At 40.4% G+C, this 14,780-nt stretch overlaps 1 protein-coding gene across 4 annotated transcripts in view; it reads right to left on the bottom strand.

Moving 5' to 3' along the window:
* The window catches only part of OTUD7A (OTU deubiquitinase 7A), a 106,493-nt gene that overhangs the window by 12,085 nt on the left and 79,628 nt on the right, over positions 1-14,780 (bottom strand). For all 4 annotated transcript variants that reach the window (XM_088063061.1, XM_005521445.3, XM_014251334.2 and 1 more), the window contains 7 exons: positions 14,489-14,590; positions 12,959-13,086; positions 12,122-12,234; positions 6,561-6,688; positions 4,866-5,015; positions 938-1,052; positions 616-700 (listed from right to left, as the gene is read on the bottom strand). In XM_088063061.1, the coding sequence (XP_087919187.1) occupies positions 616-700; positions 938-1,052; positions 4,866-5,015; positions 6,561-6,688; positions 12,122-12,234; positions 12,959-13,086; positions 14,489-14,590 (821 nt within the window). The remainder of the gene's footprint in view (positions 1-615; positions 701-937; positions 1,053-4,865; positions 5,016-6,560; positions 6,689-12,121; positions 12,235-12,958; positions 13,087-14,488; positions 14,591-14,780) is intronic.

Raw genomic sequence — 14,780 nt, forward strand, 5'->3', positions numbered from 1 at the left:
TCTTGCAGATTGTTAAAATACCTTCTCCTTTTGTGCTCTGTTTCTCACCCCATCTGTGGAGGCTGTCTAAATCACCTCCATCCTCTCCTAGCAACCTTTTGCCTCCGGCCCAACCCCTCCACATCTATTCAATGCAATTTGCAGAGAAATTTGTAGCTGACTCAGTGCCAGCTGGACATGGTTCTAAAACAGCTCTCTGGAAGAGGCAGGCTCCAGTTCGGTGCCAGTCTGTGGCCTTTCATCAGCCACTCTAAACTGGGAGCTGTCCACAGGTGCCAATGCACCCTCAGAAAGAAATTGGTGACCTAACAGTGGCATCAGGAGAGCAAGACAAAGTTCTGAGAAAACAATGATGAGAAAAGGTTTCTTTAAATTACACAAACAACTGAATTATATAAGAGAAAAATAATAGGCTAGAAGGCACATTTCAGCAAAAAATATACAAGCAACAGTGTTATTAAAAAAAATAATCAGAAAAAACTGTAAGCCTGACTGGCACCAGTGAACCATGAGTGACTGTCCCTGATGCCAGGACACTAAGGTGTTTGCAGGCAGCTTATCCTACTGGTCCTTGTATCTCCCACGCTGTGGGACCAAGCAGGAAGTTTACCTTACCCGTGTCTCAGATGGGATGCGGATCCAGGTTACATTCATGTAGCTGTGCAGAAGATTAAGCTTTGCCTCAAGAGACAGAATCAAACTAAAGATAAAAAAAAAAAAAGGGAACAATCAGTCAAAAAGCCTGAAAGAAAAAGCAATAGTTCATAACAGGGAGAGATGTAACAGCAGCTTGATTGTGATTGTCAGCTAAAGACCCCCCCCATGTCTTCTGCCATGTAAGCAGAGCTCATGAACTAAGTCCTTGCTGTTAGCAGTTCTCCCAGCTACAGCTCAAGACATTTTACTGCTTAACACCAAAGTTACAGAAAGGTCTTACTTGGCCAGTCTGGTGTTATCATTGTCATCTTTTCCCCACTCCCAGTCTTTCCCAGGATCGACCGCAAAGTGCAAAGGCAGTAACTTGTGTTCAGAGTCAGTCAGTGGGATCACCGCTGAAGCAGAGAAGAAACAAGGATTGGGGTGGGGGGAACAAAAATGACAAAAAGAAGAAAAGACTCAGCTGTGAAAAGCAGAACCCCTGCTTCAAGAAGGACAGAATTTATGCTGCAGAATGTGCCTCATCCAGAGCAGCAGAAATGATTTATACTGGGCTCCATTTGTCTGTTTTCATGTTTGTGCAATGAAAGAGAAGAGGGAGAGGTTAACACACTGATTGCTCCTGGAGTGAACGATAGTCACCTGTGGAGGAGGGGAGACCTCTGGAGAGAGCCACACGGCCTGTGCTGCACTGTGCAATCAACATTTCCTGGAGACAAAGTCATTAGAAGAGCAGAAAGCAATAAAATGTTGCAATATTCCTGCCTATCTCTCAGAATCGGAGATTCACATGTTTGTAAATTATTTTGTCTTTTTAGTTTAGTACCTTTATACTGTCAAAGAAATAAAAATATATTGATATCAACATTAAGAAACCAAGCAAACGTCAGTTACAATGATTTGGATTCAAACTGAATTAACATAATTGCAGAGCAGAGATCAACATATATATGGGCTAAGAGGTCAGTTTGAGGCCTCTGAGTGAGTGCAGTGCAAAGGCCATTATTGTTCTTACAACTCAGCACTGCTGCCCAGCAGTTTTGCTCTTCTGCTCTTTCCCCTCTTTGCTCAGGCTCTGCCCTAATGACTCTGCCTCTTAATGACTGCTTTATACTCATCATGCAGGGACCACAGTCAGATATCACTGAGCGTCTATCATTCATCACCAGCAAGAGACTAAGAAATGAAGCGATGACAGTTTTAATTAAAGCCGCTGATTCGCTTCCATTTGATTAGGAAAGCAAGTAAAAGCTGTTGAGGGCCTGGGTAGGATCCTCAGCATGGTGCAGGTCACTGCTGCTCCTCTGAAAGCTGATCAAGGCGTTTACCTTTCTGCACTAGAACCCTTCAGGACTTGCTGTGGGTATTCATTCCAGACAATCCAAGAGCAAAGAAATCTAGAGAAGCCATCCAAACACCGTAGCGCTCATTTATTGAAACCTGACAGCACTAGGGGTTCCATGCTGTTTGTAACCGTTTCTGCGGTCCAGCAGACACGAGCTGTCAGAGCGGAGGTGCAGCGCTTCGGTCCCACACTGTTCCCTGGCCCCGGCAGCCGCTCCCGGGGCCGCCCAGAAAGGCCCAAAGCGGCCCAAATCCCGCGGGGGCTGCCCCCTGCCGGCCGCGCCGGGAAGCGCCGCGCTCCGCCCCGCAAACGGACACAACACTGCCCGGCACGGATGGAGCTCCCCGGGAAACTCCGGCCGCACGGGCAGGGAGCTCACATCTGCAGTTCAGAATGTGAACTCAGATGAATGCGTCTCAGACGCAAAGCAGCGTCCTGAGGCATTGGAACATCACAAATGTACAGCAGATGCGACACACCAATACACTTCTAACACTCCCCAGTGTAATATGAGGCCTTACCCTAATGCATGCAATGATGTTGGGATAGAAACTTCAAAAAGTAAATGTGACTTTCTTCTATATGGGCTGCTTGAAACTAGCTGGTTTCCACATAGTTAAAGAAATACTTTTTTATAAACAAATTTTAAAAGAATTCTTTTTAAAGCTTGCTATTTCTACGGGTACTGAAAATACCTATTAAAAATGCTTAGCAATACTCCATTTTATTAAAATACAAAGTTAAGTACAAAATAAAGCTTAGAGCCGATTGTCTATAGCATGTCACTGTTGTCTTAACTCCTGTACACATTCTGAGTGTCAGAAATGTGTTCAATGAGTTGAGTGCTGACTGTATCCCCATTCTAAGATATCGTCTGAGACCGATGTGAAGCATTGCTGTTTTCATGGAATACAAGTCTGCTGAAGTAAGGGACTTGGAAAATTCTGTCTTCAGTGCAAGAGATTTCCTCTCTCAGGGATCTTTATTTTATAGCTGGGAACTTTATTTTATAGCTGGGACTTAATGTAAGATTTCCACAAGTTTCTGACAAAAAAGTATTTTTATGTCACAACTGCAAGCAGGGTCCATCCCATTCATTTCTAAAGCAAACCCCACAGACTGCAGCACTTCCCTGACACCCAGCAGGGTCTGCAGCTCTGCTTGGTGTTGGTCCCACTTGGCTGTGGGTCTCCAGCTGGAACTGCACTACTCCAAGCAGTCTACCAGCCCTAATTCCAGCAGATGGTGTAAGTGACAAGCAACAGCCGCTGGTTGGTCCATGGCAGTTTGAGTCACACAGTGAGGACTCTGTTGCCATTTCCTAGCTGGATGTGCTGCCTCCTGTGCTGTGAAGGAAGTCACAGAACTTCCCAGCTCTCATCCTCACTCCTCAAATCCCACTATTCATCTAAAAAGAACAACACTTAAACTCTTTCTGAACATGCCACTACAATAAAATAATGACACAGAGACTGACATGGTGCTGTTCAAGAGCACTCCCACACCTCTCACAGCGGTACTCAGACTGAGCACGGCAGTGTGGAAAACACCAATGCCAAGGAAGCAATCTCAGGGACAGTTGAGACCTAGTCTGTGTTTTCCATAAACAAAGACAGTAGACCCTGCATTAACATAAAAGTATTTACCCATTTTTAATCAGAGTGGACTTCAAAACAAGAGGGCCCCTGGCACCCATCAGAATGCCAGGGGCTGTGTGCTGTGTGTAAAAAGTGTCAAAATGTGTTCTAAATCCTCTCCAGACAAGGGGATATTAGCATATTTTCTCTTTATGTCTATTTATAGTAGTGTTTCAAATGATACAAGACTCTATACCAAAGCAGAACCTGAGGCATTCACATCAGTGTTTATTTGACCACAGATATTTCTCAAATACATACTGTCTCCTCCGCTAGAGAGCTCAGCAGCTGCTAAAACACATGTGTATGTCCCTGCAATAGCTCACCTTCAGATGCTGCTTCTGACACCTGGTTAGAGCATCAATACTACAAGTTATGAATGGCCTGGCTCTCCAGGATGCTGCTTCTAAGAAAGTGCTGCTCTAAGCTGCATTATGATAGCCCAAAATCTGCCCATGTGCTGAGGCCCCTGTGCCATTGCTGCTGACACTGTGGCTCTCCCTTGCCATGTGCCAAAGCTGCTCTGCTGACAAGATGCAAATCCCAGGCACTGCTGTGGTCGCTGCTGGACTGCTGCAGTCTCCAACAGCAACCAGCTTGGCAGTTGCAGCATTCCCTTCATCACAGAATAAATGCCAAATGCTCTCTGCTGCTCTACACAACTGAAGCCTGTGAATTCAAGGCCCTGAAGTAAGAGAGGTACAATCAGGTCACACAAAACAAACACCACTTTGATTCACCGACCCTTGTAATTAACCTGGATGAACTTACACATGAAAGTCAGCATTTAATGTTTCTTACGCTGTGCTGGATATGTGGTAGGGGTTTCTCTCCTAGTGAGAGAACTTTCCTGTGGGAAATTCCCACCTTTCCTGTGGGAATACAGGTGTAGGAAGATCCTACAGAAAGGCAGTTGCTAACCTCGAGAAGGATATTTAATATTATTGTAACATTATTGCTCTTTTAAGACCTAGGGTACTGAAGGCAGATAGATGTGCCTGAAATAAATGAAGTTCCTGTCACTCTGCTGCTATTTTTCCAGTTGTCAGAAAGGAAGAAATGGACTGCGCCATTGTCTTGTGATTAGACCACTCAGATTCCTGAACATGCAGCAATAAAATTTACTCAGTATTGCTTCCTTTCTGATAGATAAATACACCTACAGGTAAAATACTTTGTACACTGTATTCAATATATATGCCAGTGCTGCTGTGTTTAAAGCATACCTTGTTCTCTCTGTTGGTCTTTTTGTTCCATGGAGACAAGAGCAGAGAAATGGGCCTGATCATAGGCCAGCACAAGAGGTGAGCAATGGCATCTGTTTGGCAGAACTTCAAGTGGCAAATAAATTCCTCCAAACGGTATTGGTGCAAACGCTGGAGAGAAAAAGGAGATTTTTGCAACTATATGAAAGAACAGACAAGAGTTGTATAAATAATTGTGCTGCAATGTCTTCAGAGCTCCAGGACAGCAGCTTAAAGTGGGGTAATCAATGCAGAAAAGAGTCTCAACAACAAGTAGAATTGCATTATAAAAATATCAGGAAATGTATGAAGAACCATGAGGAAAACCTTCTGCTCTTACATAATTTTCCTTGCTCTAATTGTTTCTTAGTAAAGATATTATGGTCTTATAACAAAATCTTGACTCTCATGCATGTAAGCAGAGTTGTACCTTCCTGTAATTCTTCTAGGCAGAATTATTTTCTAACAATCACCAGTAAATACACTGTCAGGTCTTTTGGTAACATGCTCTGCTTGTGCCTTCCATTAACAGATTTCTATAAGAAACATTACAAACACGTTTATAGTCCACCCATCTCATCACACACATTGTTTATATCTGAATGCATATACACATGTATATATGATAAAGTTAAAGAAAGACTCAAATCCCACAAGTAGAATTTGAACGGGATGCTCCACCTCGAAGGGTAAAATTTTCCTTTGGAAGATTCTACACTTGTTTATATACATAATTTTGGGAAACAGCAAGTTAATGCAGGAAAATTCTATCCATGTTTTTGCTGACAACCAATTATTTTTCCTTTTGCTATAAAAATATGAGACTTTATTGCTGAAATATTTGCAAGATCAGTTCCCCTCATGAACCCCTCATTCTGGCTGTGACCAATGACTGCACTGTCTTTCAGGTATGTTTTTCAATAACCTACAGAATAATCTACAACCATTACTTGTAGTTCGTCATTTGCAATGGAAACTGAAATTATGCCGTATTTTCCTGGGGAAGTAAATTTCTGTAAACTCCATCATCACCTGCTTAACATCCTCCTTTAATCAGACAAACATCCCCCTTTAATTAATACCCTATCATGAATTAGAATTCTGTTTGTTCATGGTAAGAAGTGACATGAATTTAATGCTCTGAGTTCTGCTCAGAGAGTGTCCAGCTAGCTCCACATACAGATCTAACATTTGTGTGCTCGTATGTGCAAACTGAATAAAACATTGTAGAAACTTTTGAGTGAGAAGCTGCAAAGGAGTCATTAAAAACAAAAATCCAAGATACATACATTTAAAATTCAATTTTTCAAAGTCAGATTAGATTGATTTCTTCAGAGTTTTAAGGGGCATCTAAATAACATGGCAAAATTAGAGCTTTATTCATTTAGACCAGTCAGAAATGTATTCTGTAATTTGGTGGTTATCAGTGGAATCATTAATTACGAATATCTAGGATAAAGAGGTTTTCAGCAAGGCTTATATAATTATCTTGTACTTTTTTATCTAATAGAAATGGACTGAGCATTGTTCTGTGTTTTCCCTTTTTTTTTTCTCTTTCAGGAAAAGACATCAGTTCTGCCATAAACACTGATATGTTACAGCTGGGTCTTTTGCTGGTGTCAGTTTCCAGCTGATTCGATTTAGAGAGGTGCAAGGATCTCTAATAAAAGCTCTTACCTTCTCCCCCTGAGTCTCGTAACATCGTGTCTGCTACTACAACAATTGGTCTTCTCAAGATATGGGCTAAGACAAAAACATGGAATTCTTCCAAGCTCTCATACACTGGATCTTCTGCATTGTCCACTCTAGAAGACACAGGATGAAGACTTTATGAACCAGCTTGAACCAACCATGAATGAAACTCTGGTGGATCAACACACCCCAGCAGCTGTTTCTTCTTTACTGTCTCTTATATCCCCACTCTTCTAAACTCATATTTCAATCATGGAAGACGGTAAAAAGAAATGGAAAGGGAAATGTACTTTTGTAAGTAAAATAATAGCAGCATTTAAAAAAAACCCAACTTATCCAACTAGTATCTCTATGCTTTATATCAGCCCATCAATCTTCCAGGAGATGGAAATGCCCAATACCTTTAGAAGCCAACCTAGAAAGCCAATTTTCTACCAAACAGGTCATTCTTTTATCTGGACTGCATGAATAAACCTGTTAAAGTCCCCAGCTCTCTAGCTGACCACTTCCAAGCCCTTCTATGACTGCATAAACGATTTAATGAATTTTTGCTTTCAGCTATCCCCTTTTTGTTTTCCCAATTTAATGTCATTGTTGTCAGCACCACATTTCAAAGCTTTGCCCCTGCCTGGAAAACAAAAACCAACTAGATGGAGGAAGACTGAAAAATAGTAGGGTTGTGGGAAGCAGACAAAAGTAAAGATGATCATTCACTGCTGAATGCCACTTAAGAATATAATACACCCAAATAAAGGTGGGCAAGGTGACACAGACACACTTTTAAATGGAGACAAGCACCTGTCTTCTTCCTGCCAGCTGTGCAGGGAACCTCCAGAACTGACTGTGGTTGATTTTCTGTGTATGTGAAGAACAGTAACAGAGCAGAAGTGTCTGGACACTGCTCCAGAGTGTGTGGGACAAACACAGCAACCTCTCAGAGGTCTGACAGCATCCAGCCTATCCCTGGAACTTCACTTTAAAATCTTTCATCCCAGCCAAGCAGCACAGGAGGGTGGAAAGGATCACCAGTAGGTTGGTGCAGGACATTCACTGGTCAAGCAGTGGAATATCTCTCCTTCCTTGGATCCATCCTCCCGCTACCCAGGAAATTTAATCAGGAAATTTTTCTTGATGTTCAAACCAGATTTCCCATTTTTCAATTTCTTCCCCTATTCACTACTGAATTCTTCTCCACTGCTGACTGTGACAGTTTTTCAGCATTTGCAGTCCTTTCTGTCACCTCAGAGTAATCTCTCAGCCAAAAGCAACTCAGGGGAATCATCAGACAATATACCAGAAAGATTTCCAGCTATTTTCTCACATTAGTATTTCCAGCCTATCAGTCCTAATTTTTTCCTTCAAATCCTCTAATTATTCCTCATCTCCTACTCAATGAGGTTTCTAGAAGTGAAAAGCATATTCCAGATACAGCTGTATCAGAGGGGACCTCTATCCCTTTGATCAGCTGTTGCCATGCCTGACTGCACAAAGTCCAAAATTCAACTGAGCTTTTCTCCTCTTCAATACCACATCCCCACATTGCTTGATTCACTATCTCTGATCATATCCACACATTTCAAACCCTTCTCTGCTATTACACATTCCACTGTTCATTGCCACAGGATCAGTGGCTCAGGTCATAGTGGAGCTCTAGTGAACCCCTTATTCAACCCCTGCTCCATCAGGGCCATCCAAAGCCCTGGACTGTGTCCAGACAGCCTTTGGGTACCTCCAAGGAGAAAGAGTTCACAGCCTCTCTGGAAAGCCTTTTCAATGCTCAATTTTCAGTCATCACTGCCAATAATTCATTTGGCATGTTTTATATTATTTCAGTGCCACTTGCTGAGGATTCAGTATGAATTTTCCTAAAGATTAATGAGAATGAAAAATCATCATTAACAAGTATCCATAGCAACCTGCCACATCCTTTGATCCACTGATCATTCAATTTTTTTTCAGGGATCTTTTATGCATGCTGGCTACACGACCATGAAAATTGTGGACAAAATAATTTTGTTGATAGAACATGGAAGCAAAAAAAATTTAAGAAACTGAAATTAATTCCTCTGTTCATGTAAAGCTAACTTTAAATAATGAAATCCACTTATATAAGAGCATGTATATTTGCATTGCAGAATCTTGCTCAACCAGAGCATTCGGATGAAATAAATTATCTCGATTCTAAGAGCAAATTACTAATAAAAACAAAAACAAATTAAAATAAAAATCTCAGCCTGACCTACAGGACCACTGGTACCTCCAGTCCAAACACAGCAGACACCTTTTCATCAGGCCAAAGAGACTCCCTCTCTTATGGAAAATCCAATTTGTACTGCAGTCAGGAATGAAAGAACAACCTCTTTCAAAAAGCTGGAAGGGAAAAGTCACCTACCCTCCTGTTCCACCTGGCTGGCTGCTGCTCTCTCGGCTGTAAACTGAGCAAGATCTGTTCTCATGCCCTTGGATTTCCTTCTAACAGCTCCCTATGGTAACCTTGCTTTCCTTCCCCACACACAGCTCCAGATTTTCAGTCCAACAGACTCTAACAGCCATTCTGAGTTTAGGGCCTGTTTTGGGATTCACAGAGAACAAGAGACCAATGACAGGGATAAAGTTCAACCTGGTGATTTGACAGAAGCAGGTGATCAGAATGAAGTCTCAGTTCAGAGCTCAGTTTGACTCCATTCTGTTTCTGACACCTTTCTTTTCCTGCTTAACAATCCCCAAATGAAAACTGGCACAAACCACAGCTTCCGCTGTAGGTGTAGGAACCTCTCCTTTGATTTCCTTACAGCGTTTGTCAGCAATGGGCTTCAGTTCAAACACAGAAAATTGCACAGTAGTGGAACATTCTGTCATTCTTCAAGGAAAAAAGGTACATTGAATTGACTAAAGGAAAGGAAACACAGAATGTGAATGCTTTGGGTTCCATATCTGAATCACCACAGCAATTTGGTTGTGCTTGGCTTCAGTACTTTATGTGAACTGAAAATAAGCCAGATAAAAAGAGGTATTAGCCTTTAGAAACTACAGCTAATAATCAATAAATATGATTATTATTTTTATTATCAATAAAAATGAACTATTTCTATTTGCACCCTATAATTGCTGCATACACTGAACAGTTTGAAAGAAATAGCACTCCTGTAACAGACACTAGATCAAATAGAAATAATTTTGGGGCAATGTCTTGTTAAATGGTCTAAACTAAATTCTGTACAAGGTGAGGGTCTTGCATGGCTGCAGGAGTTGTGCCTGGAGAGCTGATGTTGAAGCACCCTGAATATCAAACCAAGTTCAAAACCTCAGAAGACACTTGCATTTGGGAGGTACTTCCTGCTTAGGTCTTCTTGGTTTCTGCCAACAACACACAGGAAGATTACAGCAGTATTCCCTCCCTTCTTCCCCATTTTGAATCCCTTGAATTTATTAATAAGAAAACTTCAACAGCACAGACACAGCTAGGAGGTGATAGTAAGTACAAATACCATCCACTTCCAGATGTCTGTATGAGCTCAAACCATGACAGCACCTGGGTTTTCAACAGTGAATAACAACAGTGATATTCACACTCAGATGAGAAGAGGCTCTGCAATTGCACAGTGAAGGAAGGGGTTGGAATTTTCTTTTGAGTAGGATGGCAATATTTAGGTTCTTAACAAAAAACAGGGTACCAGACATTTTCCTTTTTTCAGTGCAGTTCCTTCAATCCATTTACAAGCAAAAGCCCCTGCTTTTGCAATAAATGAAGCAATTTTGTTAATCTAGAATTAATTTTTTACATTTACAGGAAGATGTGCAAATCTGTTTCAAAACAAGAATTTGTTTCATAAATTTGCTCTGCTTTACATGCTGGAAACATGAGCTTAATAACCAGGTTTTTCTGTGTTTCCTTTTTCTCTTTTTCTAGCTTCCCAGTCTCAGAATGAGTGCCCTCAAAGGAGAAATCTTCCAAAGTTTAGCAACAATTGTTGATCCCCTTTGCATACAGATAACTCTGAAAAATAACTAACAGAAATTTGCAGGTGTGAATGAGGCAGCACAATTCCAGCCTTAGGTTTGTCACTGAACTCTTTTGAAGCAGATACAACTTCTGATGCTTCAGCTAATTCTGACACCAAAGGAAAACATTTCATCTACAGTTCAAAGACTGATGTGCAAGCCTGCTTAATATAGCATCTATCTAGAGGACATAATATACCCTATCTCAAAAATACTATTTTGATATTCCTTTTCCTTGTCAAGGGCCCTACTTTGAACATGGGCTCATTAAACAGAAAAAATAATTCATTCTGTCACATTCATTCTGTCTTTGGAATGAATGTAAAGAGAAGTATTCATTCACATCTTGAATAGGACAAGTTTCTTACCTGATTCATCTTCCATTATTTCAAAGGAAAAATTAACTGTTGGCTATTTGTATTTACTTTATTTTGACTGGAAAAAAGATAAATGCAAACCATGATGAAAAGGTTATTTGTGTACTAGTACTGCTCCCTATGTAGGTACCTGGTGAAGGTTGACTGCCTGGCAAAGATAACATTTGAGGGCATCTCTGACTAGAAGGTACTGAAAACATGTGGTACATAGAACATACAGAATGAAGTGGAACAAGTCAGAGAAAATTTGAGCTGAATGACCAGATTTAATAGAAATATGAACTGAACTGAATTAGAAAACTGAAACTTAGCAAGAGAAAAATATCTACAAATACAGAAAACAAACTAGGAATTAAAATGAGAATAAATTTTTTTATTTTTTTTTTTACTTCAGAACAGAAGAAAATGAGACAGACTGTGGCTGACAATTTTTTAAACAAAGTCCTCTGGAATTCCTAGAATTACCTATCCTTAAAACCACAAGGTTAAAGGGAAAATAAAATATTCTTTCAGAGCCCAAAGAATATTTTCTACGAACTTTGTTACTCTAATTGTACTGTATGCCTTATTTTGTCAGTTTACTTATCACCACACTTGATTTTCTCCAGGGGAAACAGCAGGTAGAGAAAATAATGCACTGAGCAAACAATAAATATTTTTAGTGATAAACACTAGACACAAATGCTAATGCTTCTGCATTCTGAAGGCTGGTCAATAATCCTCTCCTTTGGGGATAACTGCACTGGAAGCGAGGGTTTTATCGCAGTGGCTATTTAAAGTAGATTCTATATGTGGGTCAGGGGTATTTAAATATTGTAGGTACGGTTTCATCCCTAACCTTTTCACAAATATATTCCTGAAAAAAAGCTAAGTGATACTGCCAATATGCTTGTTCCACAAGCAAAGCAATTAGGATTTATTAAACCAAGACTCCTTTGGATACAAAATAACCTCAAGTTAGTGTGGTAACTGTACAAGAAAACATCACAAAAATGCTAAATATTATAATAGGAAATTTAGATAATTCTGCCATTAGATAATTATGCCAAAAGAGTAAACAGTTGGGAAGGCAGTCTGGTGGTGCTATGAACACCTTCACTCAGTTGTGCTGTGTTGTTTTCCTGCTGAGAATAAAGCCCCAGAGGTTCTGCCACACTCTGAACTTACCCTCCACCAGTGCCCCCGTTCTTGCTGAAATGCGTGCGTGGCTCGCTCGATGCCAGCTTGAGCAGCTCGTTCCACTCGCGCTCCCACTCCTCTTCTGTGTATACCAAACCTGACTATGGGGCAGAGGGAAATGCTGTCACAGTCTGCTGACACACAGTGTAAGCACAGCTCTGTGGCACTGTTTACAACTAGTGTTTCACACAGGACTCAGTTCGGTATCTTGGACCATTAGTAGTTCAACATTTCTATTCAGGTGAAAGAATATTAAATTATTAAAAATATCTAAAATACCAACTCTAGAGTTAGCACATTCACTTGTTTGCCTTCAGGATTAGTCCTGAAATTGGGTTTTCTAGCTACTGCTTAGGCACAGACATCTTCAGAAAATAGTAACATGCTGAAGGTACAGCTTGTAATCAAAAGTCAAACCAAATTTGCAAATTATTTCAGTTAGAACACTTCCACTCAACATTTGGCCACAGCTTTAAAAATCCTATTTCATGATTCTGGGAAATCTTTCCTAAATGGAGTTCTCTCTCTTCTGTGGATTTCATCCACTCATTTTAAAATGCTTTTGATAGCTAAATTACACATTTAATTTTCTACAGGTTCAAAATGAATCTTAGACCTTTTAGGCACAAAATTCTGCATAGTTACACCCACAAAGCTACACACACATTTGCATTCTGGTATGAAAATTTCAAATATAAATATCTCCTTCCATACAAAATGGCAGCACAAAGAATTTGATAGCAATTAAAACTTTCACAGCAAACTTCAGAAGAATGCTTTTAACCCTAAATTATATTAACAAGGCTGTCTTTGGGCCATACAGACCTCCTTATTCTGCTGAGTCTGTTGCCATCTCCATCTTCTTTTCAGTGCTTCCCTTTCAGCTCCACTTCTCATCATAGTATAGAGGGCTTTCCGTAACACAAGGTCCCGGTCGTGAAATCCCCACATCCCTAAGGCAGCACAAGATGACATCCAGTTTTAAAGAAGCTACAGTGAAATAGAAATAGCTAATACATAATTGAAGATTCTCCCTAGCAAATTATTCACTCACTATTTTTAAGGTTTCCAAAAGAAAGAGTTGCTGCAGATAAGCTGATGAACAGCAAGAGGGAGTTCTAACACATTTTAAACTTTGACTAAGGAACGACCAAGGATTTGAGCTGGTTCAGTGTTTGCTTGCATGCAACTCCAACTTTGCTCCAAGCCATGGAATATTCAGTGCACAGGTTGGTTTTAGCTGCAGCTGCCAGCAGGCACAAGGATGTTAATGAGCACTGCAGGCACCTCGCAGAATTATGGACAGTGCTGGCCCCCAAAGGCTCCAGCTCTTCCACAGCAGGAAATTTCCTTCGGCTTCAACACCCAAATGAAGAGACATGCATTCAAGATGATAGAAAGACTAAAAATACAATCAGCCACAGGCTTTCAAGTTAATTTTAAGATAATGAAACTTCTTTATATGATTTGGAATAGTAAAGAAAGCAGAGCTGTCCCCAGTCCTGTGCCTACAGACAGCTGTGTTTCAGCTGCTGATTTCAGGTCAAAATTCTCCAAACATTTGCAGTAATTAACATACAAAATGAAGCAGACAAAAATAAAAGAATCCTTGGAAACAGCAAAACCTCTTTTCTTACTACGTCTTTCAATAGAAGGAGTCTCTTCAAAATATTAAAAATCCCAGTGTTTTTAAAAAGACACTCTTTGTGGTACTTTTGGTGGAAGATTTTGGCAATCACAAAAAATCTAACTTTCCTCATAATAGGTTAGGATGTAGAAAGCACATCAAAGACCTTCAGCTTCACAAGTTTCTGCTGATTTGCAGAAAGGCTTAAAAAATCTTGCATAAACAATTAATTTATCAATTGGAAATTATTTTAATTCACCCCAAGTACTGTTTCACATATGCTTAAACTCTACAGGGAACTTACAGAGATAATAGCTTGACATTATAGTCTTGAAACAATTTGCTCAACTGTTAGAAGAAAATCAAGAGAATGAATGAAATTCCTTGCACATAATGGGAACAATCCTGCAGTAGCACCTGGAATTTGCCTGTTCCAGACCTGTTAGGCAAGCAACACGGTAAATATAAGGAAAATACAGATCACTGGTATTTGTGATACATGGGTTTGGATACTGTTCTGGTTATACTTTTATATCCTGAGAAATCTTTTCCTTTCCTGCTTTAGGCATGCTTGAGGTAAATACTACAGTAAAATGTGATGGACATATTGCTCCAGAATCAGACTTTTAATGCAAATCTTTGCATCTCACATGTTTCTGATCTTTGGCTGGGGCTAGAGGAGAGCAGTGAATATTTCTGGCAGGTTTCCTACCCACACTGTCCCTTACCTAGAGAGGCAGCATGCAGGAGGCAGTTTCCATCACCCGTTGTCGCCAGGGGCAGCAAGCGCTTGCAGCTTGTACACACCGTGGACCACCAGTTGAGGCGTCCTGGAAAGGGTTAGGGGTTAGGGCAAGAGGGGCAACCATGAACATCCTCTTTACCAAATGAGCTTAAAAATAAAGTCAAAACTGAAAAGATAAGAAATTAGGCAGATAAACTATTCTCTACATGGATCTAGAAAAGAGCACCTTTAATTAATTTGCATCTTCCAGTCTTATATGCTGCATCCAGGGATGG

Source organism: Pseudopodoces humilis, chromosome 16 (genome assembly GCF_049639895.1).
Source record: "Pseudopodoces humilis isolate 2021_Gansu_Grassland_sample_001 chromosome 16, ASM4963989v1, whole genome shotgun sequence".
Taxonomy (NCBI): Eukaryota; Metazoa; Chordata; class Aves; order Passeriformes; family Paridae; genus Pseudopodoces; species Pseudopodoces humilis.